The sequence below is a fragment of the Planococcus citri genome, chromosome 5 (assembly GCF_950023065.1).
Source record: "Planococcus citri chromosome 5, ihPlaCitr1.1, whole genome shotgun sequence".
NCBI lineage: Eukaryota > Metazoa > Arthropoda > Insecta > Hemiptera > Pseudococcidae > Planococcus > Planococcus citri.
The window spans coordinates 26,722,982-26,736,892 of record NC_088681.1 but is presented as its reverse complement, the minus strand read 5'-3'; the positions used below and the strand labels follow the sequence as shown (position 1 = coordinate 26,736,892).

At 36.3% G+C, this 13,911-nt stretch overlaps 1 protein-coding gene across 8 annotated transcripts in view; it reads left to right on the top strand.

The window, feature by feature from the left end:
• Nucleotides 1-13,911, top strand: part of how (protein held out wings) — an 89,788-nt gene that overhangs the window by 39,402 nt on the left and 36,475 nt on the right. For all 8 annotated transcript variants that reach the window (XR_010559461.1, XR_010559460.1, XM_065369033.1 and 5 more), the window contains exon 2: nucleotides 737-870. Coding sequence is in view for 6 of the 8 variants with exons in the window: in XM_065369033.1 (XP_065225105.1) it covers nucleotides 737-870 (134 nt within the window). In the remaining 2 variants the exon portion in view is untranslated. The remainder of the gene's footprint in view (nucleotides 1-736; nucleotides 871-13,911) is intronic.

Here is a 13,911-nt window from a genome sequence, read left to right as displayed (position 1 = left end):
GGTGTATTTTGTAGTAATTATTACAGATTGTTAAGGAATTATTTTTAATTGAATTTTAACGGTCGATCGTGTCGCGATGAAGAGAGCAAAATGTGTAATTTCGTTCAATTTTATTTACCTCTGCCCTGCGACGATACAGTGCATTATTTAGGTATAGACCAAAGTCCAAGGTGAAACATCGAATACGAGTACGTACCGAATATAAGTTAATTATTCGTATACAACAGATACGAGCTGCGTGTTATGTAGATAAATATATCCTGCATACGCATTGTCCACCTCTCGCTCTCGCATTTCATTAACCTTTTTGTGGCGATTTAACGATATTTTTCCCATTATGTAATCGTATCGCAGCCTGCACGATGATGATTATAAGTCTGGTAAAATGAACCTTATCGTAATGCAACATACTCGTACACAGGGTTCCCTTATTCGTAACCTCCTAAAAATATCCCTGATGTAAAAGCCACTCGATAAATCGAGCATGCTTTCAAGATTTTTATATTTAGGTGCAAGTCGAATAATGGTTTACTTTTTAATGCGTTCGAATTTGTTTATACTGGTAGTTGTACCGCATAAAAGAATGGTTGGCAGCTAAGGCGTTGTAAAAAGGTTATCGATGCTTTGAAGGGAATTAAAAAAAGGCTCGTGTAGTAATCAACCGCGATATTACCAAACACCAGAGATAAATAATCAATCTAACGAGTGATTTTTTTTCTATCTATCTGTGTTACAGAAATCACCAGGGTACGGAGTAGTTTATTTCAAGTCAATGGTGTTAAAAAAGAACCTTTGGTATTACCAGATCCAGCCGGAGAACCAATCACACTGACCGAAAAGGTTTTCGTACCAGTAAAAGACCATCCAGAAGTAAGTTTTTATCAATTTTCATCCTTATTGGGGAGCAAGCGAAGGGAGGGAATGGGGAAAAAGAGATTATTCAATTTTATCAATAATATGTATTTTTCGATCAGAATTGATCAAATGTAATCAAGTCTACAGGATTCGAGAGATTTTGATCGAGGATGTGATCAAATTGAAAAACTGCAGGATGAGAAAAATGTTTATGAGAATTTTTTCTTCATTAAAACAACAGAAAAAAATTCCCCCCCCCCTCCTCACTCTTCAACATCCTGCTACTTTTATCTTGATCATATTTATGAAGATTCACAATTTACATACCTACTTAAATTCTAAAAAACCACCGCACAAAAAAAATGAAAAATTTGTTTCCCCTTTAAAATGGCCCTTACATTTTTACTCACTCCAACCATTAATCAATTTGTATTAATATCGCACGAGAATTTCTTACGCGGTCATTGGTCAATGGAACTGGTTTGCGATTAATTTCTGCAAAATTGGGTGCACGAAAGTGTAAATTATTATATGGCTATAAGTTTTTCGTGCAACGAAAATCTTCTCGAATGGTATTAGCAATACAAACCTACTTCTTTTTTTGCCATACAAAAACGAGATCGTTGCGATCTTTCATAATTCCAATTTACTCCCGGCTATTATAGTCTCGATTTTCGCAATTTGTATATCTATCTACTACGCCTTGTACATACACTACTAGCCATTGGCCTGTCCTGTTTACACTGTTGTTGTTTGATGTTGATGGAGTTGCGTTGTATCGGAATTTCTGGCTTGGATGAACTCGGTTAGTTGATGATGAAGCTCGTGTATCCGGTAGTAGCTGTACGTTGTAGGAAGCTGCTCAAGTCATTTGATCGTAAAATTGGGCGTATAGCTTCCTTGATTTTTTTGTCTTGAGCTTCTGGGTGAAGTATTCGCACGTGTAGCAGGGTCAAGCTGAAAATGAGGCGAATAAAGAGGAGGTTGAACTCTAGATTCAAGTTCTTTGGCGGAGTAAAATTATTCATTTTGTCTTTTTTTGAAGGATCGAAGATCCAAAAAATATATCAATATTCACTCTCAGCGATCCCAAATTAGTGGAAATTACATTTTTTCTATAATTTTCAATTTTTTTCAAAACGGGGGAAGGAGGATTGAAAAACCATTGTAAGGTTATGCCCAAAAAATGAGTGGATCGATATTCGAACTCAGCGCTCTCGATAACCTAAGAAATGATGGGTCCCTCACAATATTGTAAGTTTGTTGTATTTTAATTCCATTTAAGTGCACTATGTGAGGGGGCGGAGTCAGAGAAGTCTAATCAAAATAATGAGCCAATATTTTGAACTCAGTGTCTTCAAATTGATAACTAGGTATTCGATATGCAACTTCATTTTAAAAATTTTTGTATGTACTTTATCTAAATTTGAGATCTCCCTCTCCATAGACTTTGAGACCCCGCCCCATTGTGAAAAATTGAAAATTAGTTGTTTGACAAAAAACGGAAAAATAAAAAAAATTCTGTAATTTTTTCAAATTTTTTAAATAGAAGCTTCCCTAAAAGTTGAATTTTGAGCTCATCAAATTTTAATTATTGATTTAGAATTTTGAACAGATTTGCTCCAAATTCAACCTACGTTGCAGCGTTGAGGTTGAGGTATAAGCTTTCGAAAATTTTGGCAATTTTAGGAATCATTATCGTTAAATTCGTGAGTATTCTGAGGGCCATTTCTCAACGCTCCGGAAGCTTGAAAAATAATCTACTCATTTGGATTAGCAGCATTTTCAAACAAATTTCGGTTATTTTGAGTAGATTATGATGGTAATTTGAGGTAATTCTGGCGGATCAACCGTGATTTTTGAGTATTTGTAGATATTTCTGAGTAATTACGGTAATTTTCCAGTAATTCTGGTAATTACGGTTCTTTTTCCGGTAATTCTGGTAATTACGGTAATCTTTTAGTAATTCTGGTAATTAGAGTAATTTCTAATTTTTTTGTGATTCCAGTAATTCTGGTAATTACGGTAATTTTTCAGTAATTCTGGTAATTACGGTACTTTTTCCCGGTAATTCTGGTAATTACGGTAATCTTTCGGTAGTTTTAGTAATTACGGTAATTTTTCAATAATTCTGATAATTACGGAAATTTTTCAGTAATTTTGACGATTTTGGGAATTTTTCAGTAATTTTGGTAATTACGGTAATTTTCTAGCAATTCTGGTAAAGATGGTAATTTTTTAATAATTCTGGTAATTTCTCAGTAATTCCGGTAATTCTTCAGTAATCATCGTATCTAATCACTTTCAAGTCCAGTGTTATCAAGGCAATTCAACAAAAATATTGGTTATTGATGTAATTATAGCGTAACTAACCTATTGATGAATCTGGTAAACCCGATCATTTATAGTACGAATAACTTTTGTAATTTATCGATAATCGGGGTAAATTAAGAGGGAATCCGACCATTTACGATCAATTTTTATGATCCAATGTAGTAATACAGAGTAATCCTACATATGTGTAAATTTGATCTTTTTTTTCGATTAATTATATTAGGTGTAGGTATTATTAAAATTTTTGTTGAATCAGATGATCGATACATGTTTGGAAATTTGTAAAAGGAAAAAAAACAACTACCCTTGCAAATCAAATATCAATCTTCGTAGTTTCAATTTCATTAACAGGAAGAAAAAAATTCAGTTCATCCGTTACTTTTTTTTCAAATTCTGCTGTGTTACGTTGTCGGCATATACACGCGTTATTATTAATTAATGGTGAATTATGGCAATTTATCTAACACATTGTGTTTTTTTTTCTCCTAATGAATTATTATCTCACATTTTTATTTGATATTGAAGTAATTATCTCGGTGATAAATTATCCCAGTACATGCTCAAAGATCATGGTTATTCCAAAAATTGAAAGGCTCATTTGAATAATTGAGCCATTTATTATTATAGATATCTCTAAATTCGTCGGCCATTTGTCACATTTACCTATCTTTTAAACGCGATCGATCATTAGAAATACTCGCGTTAATTGTTTTTCCGATAATTTTTTTTCCAACTTGTGAACAAGCCAAGAAGTGATGATTACGTGATAAATACGAACTGTATTGAAATAAATGGGCGATGGTAAATTTAAACTATTGGGTGTGTTTCCATTTTAGGATAGACGAATAACCTAATCCCCCTTGACAAGTGTAGATCCATCTAGCTACATATAAGTGGTAGTTCACTTACACATACAATATATACCTATTTACGTTGAAAATATTGACAATGATGAGGTTTTTTTTTTTAATTTTCTTGCTCGATTCGTTTTAACGAAGAATAATGCCGACAAATGAAAAATTTTTCAATTTCGTGTTAGTTGAGTTATGGAGGCTATAGAGAATTTCGACATGTAGACGTCCGGTTCGTGATATATCGTCGCGTACGTATAAATTACGGAGAGGAGGGCTGGCGAAGAGTTAGATCTAGAGTGTTTTTCGTATATCGAATACGAGTATTTGACTCATTGAACAATTTGGTCATCGACGAGGGGAACGCCTCTGCTAACCGAAAAACATCGGAATAAGGAAGAAGGAAAGGAAAAAATGACCAAAAAATTTAATTAATATCATCGTCTCGATTAAGAACGTAATTATCAATTTTTATCATCTTAATTGATAAGGATGCGCGGAGGCGGTGACGCTGGGGATGGCGATGGTGTTTTTACTATTAAAATTTAATTGTTCGTGTTCGATTGATACGGTCGATGAATTTTACGATGGTTGTTTCAATTTGGGTTATTGTTTTGTAATTTAAGTAGAAAAAATGTAGCAATTCGGTTTGAGAAATTCGTGTTTGCTGCTTCGGAGTCGGACGTACGCGGACGTTTATTTATATCGCGCGCGCGGATATTTACCTAAGCAACGATGTACGGCGATTGTTTTGACTATATATGCGTACGTAGATGGTCCGCCCTCATAGCCTGCGTTGCCACATTGTACACAAAAGTACGATTTTCCTCTTCTCTGTTTTCCTCTTCTGTACTTACAGTTGAATTTTTGAGTTTAATTTTTCAATTATTATTGTTCTCTCTAGTTAGTCGTTGACTCCTATGCATATGTACTCTTGTACAGGATAAAACAACGGTACGTCATCTCCTAGTATGTAAGCATTGCGGTAATTATACTATCGTGGGAAAATTAAGTGTAGTCTAGGAGGCTCGATTCTATAAAGTCAGGTTTTTTTTACCACGAAAGAGCACGCGACGATTTGGCTAAGCTTAGGTATACTGTAAATCTTGCCCGAAGATGTTATATCGTGCGGATCAAGAAGCATGAGCTATGAGGGCTGACGACGTGAGTTTTCCCGTATACTTTTTTTTATCTTGGTCTTTTGTAATCTTTGGCAACGCGGTGTTATTAATTTTAAACTGCAAGAAACAGATGGTAATGCATACCATTGCCAGGTTCTGGTTTGAATCGTTGCCAAACAAATCTCGTAGTAGTTCTACTTTCAGCGCTTTTTTTCTCCTCTTTTTTTTTACTCTCTTCACGACTCTCGGCTTCTGTATGTATACTACGTAGTAGGTATATTATATCGTATACGAGATTTGTGTAATTACTCGAAAATCCTACTTTTTAAAACTAAGTCGAGGTGTATAAGCGAATATTTTATGGTCTGTTGATACACGGTGACGAATTCGTTGGGAATTTTTTTACATATAGGTAAATGATGGCGAGAAATTTTGAGTTTCTGAAACTGTATTCGGGTCGCGGATGATCCCCGTTTTATTTTTGAAACCGCACGTTATCGTTGAGGTCTGTGGTTTGACGATTTTTAATGAAATATTTGCGTTTCTGCTGCGGCCAGAAAAGAAGACAAATCACATCATCGTGAATTTACGCTAATTTACATTTATTCTGAGATTTCAAACTCTCGGTGAGTTGAAACGAGTGTGTTCTGTATGATACCGCTATAAAGAGCCTCCTCGAATTGATCTGTTGAGAATGTGACATGCACCCCCCCCCCTCTTCCAGTAGAAAAAATTGTTACTTTTTGAAAGGATCTCAATTTTGTGAAGTTAGACAGCTTTTTGTGAGGTTCAAAAAACTGGTGTCAAAAAAGTAAGCAACAATTCAAAATCAGCAACTTTTAAAATTCAATAAATCACTGCAGGCGAATTTTCGTTTTGAACAAAATAGAAGCATTTGATAGACTCGAGGGGCTTGTATCAAATAAATACATACGTTCAATGTGGAAATCAACACCTCTAAAAACATAACAAAAACCGCAAAGGTCCCACAAATTTTTTGATTTTTGAAAAAATTAAGAGGCTTACTGTTGAGTTGGAAGGGCTCGTATCAAAAAAGTAAGTTGAATTTCGAAATCAGCGCTATCGAAAGCATGTCAAACGATATGCAACATGATTTTTGAAATTTTTTTTTGAAATTTGCTCCAAAGTTGGGAGGGGGAGGATTAGTTACACAATTTGGGTTACTGAAAATTGGTGTTGTTGGTTTGACCAGAAAAGTTGAATTGAAAATATAAAAAATACTAGAAGCCAAATTATTGGATTGTTGAAATAAACATTTTTTAAAATTTTAGCCTCACTTCGCTGGGGAATTTAACAACCTTTTTTCCACCAAGTACGTATAATATGTTGCTAAAAAATTGAAAGAAAATATTTTAATTTAGGGCTCGTACTCGATTACTTTATTTAAAATTTTCCAAATCTTGGTTTTACTTGAAAAAAAAAGTTGATAATATCAAGTGAATAATAATTATTACGAAAAAAGGTGGGTATTCACTTCTTTATTCTTTTCCAGCTAGTTAGGTACTTACATTTCTTTTTAGCGTTACGGTTACAATGTCCTGCCTTTGGTTAAACCTGTCCAAGTCTCGCTTATTTCTTGCCAAAAATAGCGAAAAGTGTTGGCCTTTTTCGCAAAAAGTTTTATTTCTTGCCAAAAATTGCTAAAAATGTGAATGGTTTACAAAAAATTTCAAATGGGTTACTTTTTCACCAAAAACTTTTCCGAAGTCTCCCTTTTTGTAAATATATTCCATAAAAAAGTCACTTTTTTACTAAAACTTTGCGAAAATTATTTTCACTTTTTCGCTAGTAATTTGCAAAAAAAATTGCTTTTTGCTAAGAATTGACATAATTTCTTGCTTGTTATCAAATTGCCAAAAGTTGCCAAAAATCCTGGTTTTTTTTCCAAAAATTATTAAAAATTGTCACTTTTCATCAAATTGCTAAAAAAAATTGTCTTCACCTGAAAATAACATAAATTTCCGAAAGGCTACAACTAAATTGGTTGTATTTGTACGATAAATCGATCAAAATCGATAAATCTGACTCAAAGAATATTGACTTTTAATCAAACAATTCGACATACTAAAACATAACGACTCAAAATAAATAGAAATATTTATTTACTCGGTCAATGACCTAAGTCAATGAACCAAAACAAAAACAAAATTGAGCAGAAGCTCGACAACTTTATAACTCGACGATTGAATCAATATTAACACGACGAACTTATATACATAACGAAAACAACAAAAAATAAACGATAATTTAACAGCCAACAGTTTACGCGATTTTACGAAAAGAACAAAATTTCATTAAAAACATAACCAGCGATATTTAGAATTCGCGAAACGAATTTTATTTTTTATTTAAAAATAAAAACTAAAATTACCGAGCATAAACGTTACGGTTACGGTATCAATTTTGCCAACACCCCACCATAAAAATATTTTACCTAACACGCGTACCACTTAAATAAACGTAAAACTTGTTGCTTCTTATCATTACCGGTGTTTGTAAACACTACGATAAAAAAAAAAATATTTTTACAGCAAAATTTCAGTTAAAACTATACTTATATTATACAAAAATCTACTTGAAAACATAATTTAAGTGTTAAACAATGACTCACAGAGTCTGTCGAATACGGTACGTGTCGTGGCTTTGGTCAAAATATCGGCAAGTTGATCTGCCGAGGATATCTTTTGCAAGTAGATTATCTGTTTCGTGACTAAATCGCGTATATGATGGTAACAGACATCTATATGTCTGGTACGTTTAGATTCGACCGTGTTCGCTACGGCAATCGCTGCGTTAGAATCGCAGTACACCGGTACGGTATCAATACGAACTTCCAATTCAACAAACAAATTTCGCCAAGACAAGACTTCCTTTCCAGATGTACTTAACGCAACGTATTCAGCTTCACACGACGAAAGACTTACACAATTTTGTTTCTTAACTACCCAGTCAATTACGTTGCCATAATGTAACACGAAAATTCCAGACGTTGACTTCCTGTCTAAACAATCACCAGCGAAGTCCGAATCTACGTACACTCTTACAGAGTGTTTATCAACGACTTCAGGTATTACGTAGGTAAGTTTCACGTTCAACGTACTACGTAAATACCTGAGAATACGCTTACTATATTCGAATAGCTCCTTGTTTGCCAAGTGCTGGTATCTGCTTAGAAAGTTTACAGCAAAAGCGATATCGGGACGTGTTCCCCTTGCTATGTAACTTAAACTTCCTAAGAGACCACGCACTTTGGTTTCATAACTTTTATCGAGCTTGAGATTGGTAATTTTCAAGCCCGGTTCGATTGGAGTTGAGATACTATTCGAATTAGATAAACCGTAATCATTAACTAACTGCTCGATATATGAATTTTGATGTATTTCTAACTTTTCTTTACTACGATTAATTTCCATTCCTATGAACTTCTTGCATTGTTCCAGGTCTCTGATTCCAAAACGCTCATTCAATTGCTTGACCAACCACTCAATTAGACGATCATCGCAACCTGTAATTAAAAAATCGTCTACGTAAATGACAAACACGCAACGTAGAGGATTTTCGGCATCGAAGTAGACACACGGATCAACTTTGCTCCTTACGAAACCGAGCGAAAGTAAATACTCATTCAATTTTGCGTTCCACGACTTGGGACTCGTTTTTAACCCATATAACGAACGTTTGAGAATATATACGACACCTTTTTCTTCGTTAGTCCCTTTCGGTGGGTTGAACATAATACCTCGGTTTATATCTCCATTGAGAAATGCAGTACTTACATCTAGCTGTCTCAACTGCCACTTGTTGACCATAGCTAGATTAAGCATCGAGCGTATTATCGGTTGATTAGGTGTTGGAGCGGTAATTTCATCCAATTCATAGAAATGATTGTCTTTGAAACCACGCAACACCAATCTCGCCTTAAATTTCACCCCACCATTCGAGTTGATTTTTTTCTTTAGAACCCACTTACTGTCTACTTTCGAATAATTCTCTTTATTTACGCTTTTTTCAGATGCTGAATACCAAACGTCCTTGATCTCCATCGCCTTTAACTCTTCATCTATCGCTACACGCCAAAATTTCGACTCAGGACCGTTTAACGCTTCTTCATACGTAAGGTCATCGACCCCAGCGAGTGCAAAACAAGCAAAATCATCGGATCGATCGTCGGTAACCGAAGTATCAATCATACTACGATCAACGTTAATTTCACCGCTACGTTCGGCTTCGCTTAACTCATCTGGATTTACCCAAGATGAGCACCCAGGAGCTGGTTCTACCGAACTACGTACATCTTGTTGATTTGTAGGTATGATATCTACGTCTTTTATACTTACAGTTACAGACGTTTTGATCAAATGATCGTTGATGATATCGTGTATCTTACGCGTTTCATCTACTTCTACGCAACTCGAATTCGTAAATTTATTTCGTAGAACATCGTACAATACATAACCTGTCTCGGTAAAACCGAGCAAAACCATATCGATCGACTTCTCATCGGTTTTCTTTCTCTTTTCAGGCGGTACTAAAACTCGTGCAACGCTTCCAAACAACCTTACTCTCGATAAATCTGGCTTTCGGCGATTCCACAGCTCGTACAGTGACAAATCGTTCAAGGCAGAATGCGGTAAACGATTATACACGTAGTTCGCCGTGTATGCAGCGTGAAGCCAAAATTTATTCGTTAACCCGCCTTCGTATAACAGAGCTCTCATTTTTTCCTGTATGGTTCGGAAAAAACGCTCGACGGTGCCATTATGCTGCTTCTCATACGGCTCACTGTTCTGCATCGATATGCCTTTCTCATCGACAAACTCTTTGAAGGTACCTATGATAAACTCGCTAGAGTTGTCGCACCTTATACGCTTAACCTTCGTATTCCATAACGTTTCACTAATATTGACATATTTTTTTAGGTAGGTACCTACTTCGGCTTTACTTCTCATTCCGAACGTTACTCCCCATCTCGTACAGTCATCTACGAAGCCAATCAAATATCGCTCGCCTTCTAGTCCTTCTGTAATAGGACCCATTACGTCAATATGAACAAGATCGAGCGGATTTGGATACCTATACCTACTCGAATCATAGGTATGTTTTTTCTGTTTAGCTTTGCAACAAATTTGACATTGATTAAAAGGTGGACAATCACATCCACGTAACTCAGGAATCTTATCCAACACCGTCTTGCTCGTATGAGCCAACCTACGATGCCAGATGTCGCCTTCACCTTTTAATTTATTTATCTGTTTTTTGTTTTTCAGATTTACATCACTGTCACTGCACGTACCGGTATTTCCTATACCTACATTTGAAACATTCGAATTTCCAATACCAGAATCGTTACCTATCGTCGTCGAGTCATTACCTACATTTGTAGAGTCGCTATCTTCACTAGAGACCAACGCAGATGAATAATTTGAACAAGAATACAAAAGAGGAGGTATATTGATCATAAATTGAATCGTATACAATCCATTATCGTTAAGTACTAATCTAGAAACTATATTTCCCGCAGGATCGACCAAACGAGGATCTTCATCGAAGAAGAAACGATAACCATTCGCTACGATTTTCGACACGGACAGAAGACTAAAAGAAAGACTAGGTACGTAGTATACCTCGTTCAACCAGTAGACGTTTCCGTCATCGGCTAGAACTCTCAATCGACCTACTCCTTCTTTGATCAAAGAGACTTCACAATGAGCGGATTGTAAACTTTCGTTTATTTTCCTCTCATCATGCAAGACTCCACGATGTTTCAGAAAATGCGACGTCGCGCCACTGTCGACGACAAACGTGATAAAATCAACGCCGTCGTCGTCGTTTGTCTCGACGTATGCATTTTCTTCACCGAGATTCAAAGCGGTCGAGTCACCTAAAAAATAGTTCGACCCGATATTTACGTTACGCGAATTTCCGAAATTAGAAATCGCAACACTGTCACCAAAACTACTACGACCGACACTATTTTTAACGAATTCATCTACGATATTACGACTACGACCTTCATCTAACGAGAAATTTTCTTTTTTTTCAGATGTCGATGGAAAAAGACCTAACGCGATAGACGGACGAGGACCTGACGAACCGGACGAACCTGCAGTACCGGACGTACCCGACGTACCACTCGACGAACCGTTACCACCGTTATTACGCGACGAATCACCGTTCTGCGGACAATTACGACCTATATGCCCGGTTAGATTGCATCGATAGCAAACGATACTTCCCCGAGGGTTGGTATCGTTTCTATAATTCCCTCCGGCGGATCGACAAGACTTGGCCATGTGGCCCCGTTTATGACACTTATAGCAGGTACGATCTTTGGCTTGTACGAAGCCATTATTACCATTACGATCACCGTTACCGTTCGACGAATTACCGGACGAGTTCGAACTACGATTACGCGACTTATTACGATTACGATTACGATTATTATTATTACCGGATTGATCGGATGCGGCCATCACTGAACCGGTACTTGTCAAACTCTTCGAGGTCGAGGAGTTCTTCGAGGTATCTTCCAAACTCAAAAGCAACGATGAAATTAACTTTGGATTTGGGTCTCCAGCTGTGACGTGAACCAGTCCTCGAGCAGTCATACGCACTGATTCATACTTCGGCGAATTGCCTAACGCATTGATCAGATACGTATACGTTTCCGATGGAGTCAACTTCACGTCCAAACTCTCCATATCGTTGACAAGCGTATAAAATGCCTCCAAGAACTCCTTCGGACCTTTGTACATATCGATGACAATCTTCGAAATACGAGTTCGACAGTCGATAATTGCTGCTTGGTTTTCCGCCTGGTACAAGGAGTTGAGCTCCGTCCAGAATACGTACGGATCCTCTGTCTCCTTGACCAGTCGGAAAACGTTCTCAGCTACGTGCCTAATTAAAATTTCGAGAGCTTTCGCTTTTTTACGCGCCGATAACATATTTACTTCGAGAATCGCGGTTTGAAGTCCTTTGGCCGCCAAAATAACCTTTATTTTTCTTTTCCAGGACACGAAGCCCGTACCGCGAAAGACCATCGACTCCATTACGCGACTATCACCGGCACCGAACATACTTTCACTCGACGAACTGCTCGAATCGGATTCTACAGCTGCTACGTCGTTGGACTCGTCGTCGCTACTTTCACTACCTTCGGAGTCGTCGTCGGATGGACCAGGAGGTGGAGGAGGTGGAGGACCAGATGGTGGATTAGACGGAGGAGGAACGGAATCAACAGGGATCGACGGATCGTTGGAAATATCACCGGAACCCGACGAACTTGGACCAGCTTCGGTATCACCTGCTGACTCAGATACGTGCTGTAACGTTACTTTACTTTTACTTTTCGACTTCGGTATACTTTGTTCTGGTTTTTCCTTTTCAGAAAAACCACGAAACTCGGCGCTCGATTTACGCTTGTCTACACTACTGTCGTCGTCGTCTACGTTGACCGATTTTCCTGACCGCAAATAGGACAGGACTGTCGACATTTACTTTGTCGAACACTACACGAACCAATACGCTGAAGCTACACAAGCCAGAAAATTCCACACAGGACGTCGAATTGCGAAACAGAGCTTTCACGAACTACGCTCTACGCTACCATGTACGATAAATCGATCAAAATCGATAAATCTGACTCAAAGAATATTGACTTTTAATCAAACAATTCGACATACTAAAACATAACGACTCAAAATAAATAGAAATATTTATTTACTCGGTCAATGACCTAAGTCAATGAACCAAAACAAAAACAAAATTGAGCAGAAGCTCGACAACTTTATAACTCGACGATTGAATCAATATTAACACGACGAACTTATATACATAACGAAAACAACAAAAAATAAACGATAATTTAACAGCCAACAGTTTACGCGATTTTACGAAAAGAACAAAATTTCATTAAAAACATAACCAGCGATATTTAGAATTCGCGAAACGAATTTTATTTTTTATTTAAAAATAAAAACTAAAATTACCGAGCATAAACGTTACGGTTACGGTATCAATTTTGCCAACAGTATTATATCACATTTCCTCTTAAAATTGATAAAAATCACAAAATTTTAGAAATTTTTTTGAAACTTAAAATTTTATTTTGTGAAAGTTTTTCCTGGTTTCTCAAACTTACTCTCCGAAAAACCCTCAAAAGATTTCTGGAAATGAAAATTTTGTCTTTTTACTAAGTAAGGATTTTCAAAAAAAAAAAAAAAAAAAAAGTTGATGTAAAATCATCATCATCAAATGAGGTGTTGTCTTAAATAGGTCATTTTTAAAGTTTGTGGGGGGGGGGGCTAAAATAAAGTAAGTAATCATTTCACATAAATTCATTTTATTTTTTAAAAAATTGAAAAAAAATTTTTAATTACCATCAAAATTTCTTTCAATTTTTCAAATTTTCAAGCCAAGATTGCCAAGATTTGAAATTGAACCTCAGCACTCTAAAATTTTAGTTGAAGGAATTATCTTAAGACATGCTCTTTCAAACAATAGGTAAGATTGGTTTCTTTCAAATCGGAAAGTTTTAGCTCAAGAGATTTCTTGCAGCACAAAGAACGTTTTGTGTGCTAAAAAGTGTCACTTTCTAACCAAAAATTTCTAAAAATTGTCACTTTTTATTTTTGAAAAAAATACCAAAAAGTTTCATTTCCCCCCCCCCCCCCCCAAAAATTGCTTAGATTAGAAGTCTCCCTTTTTTGCTAAAAATGTCTGAATCT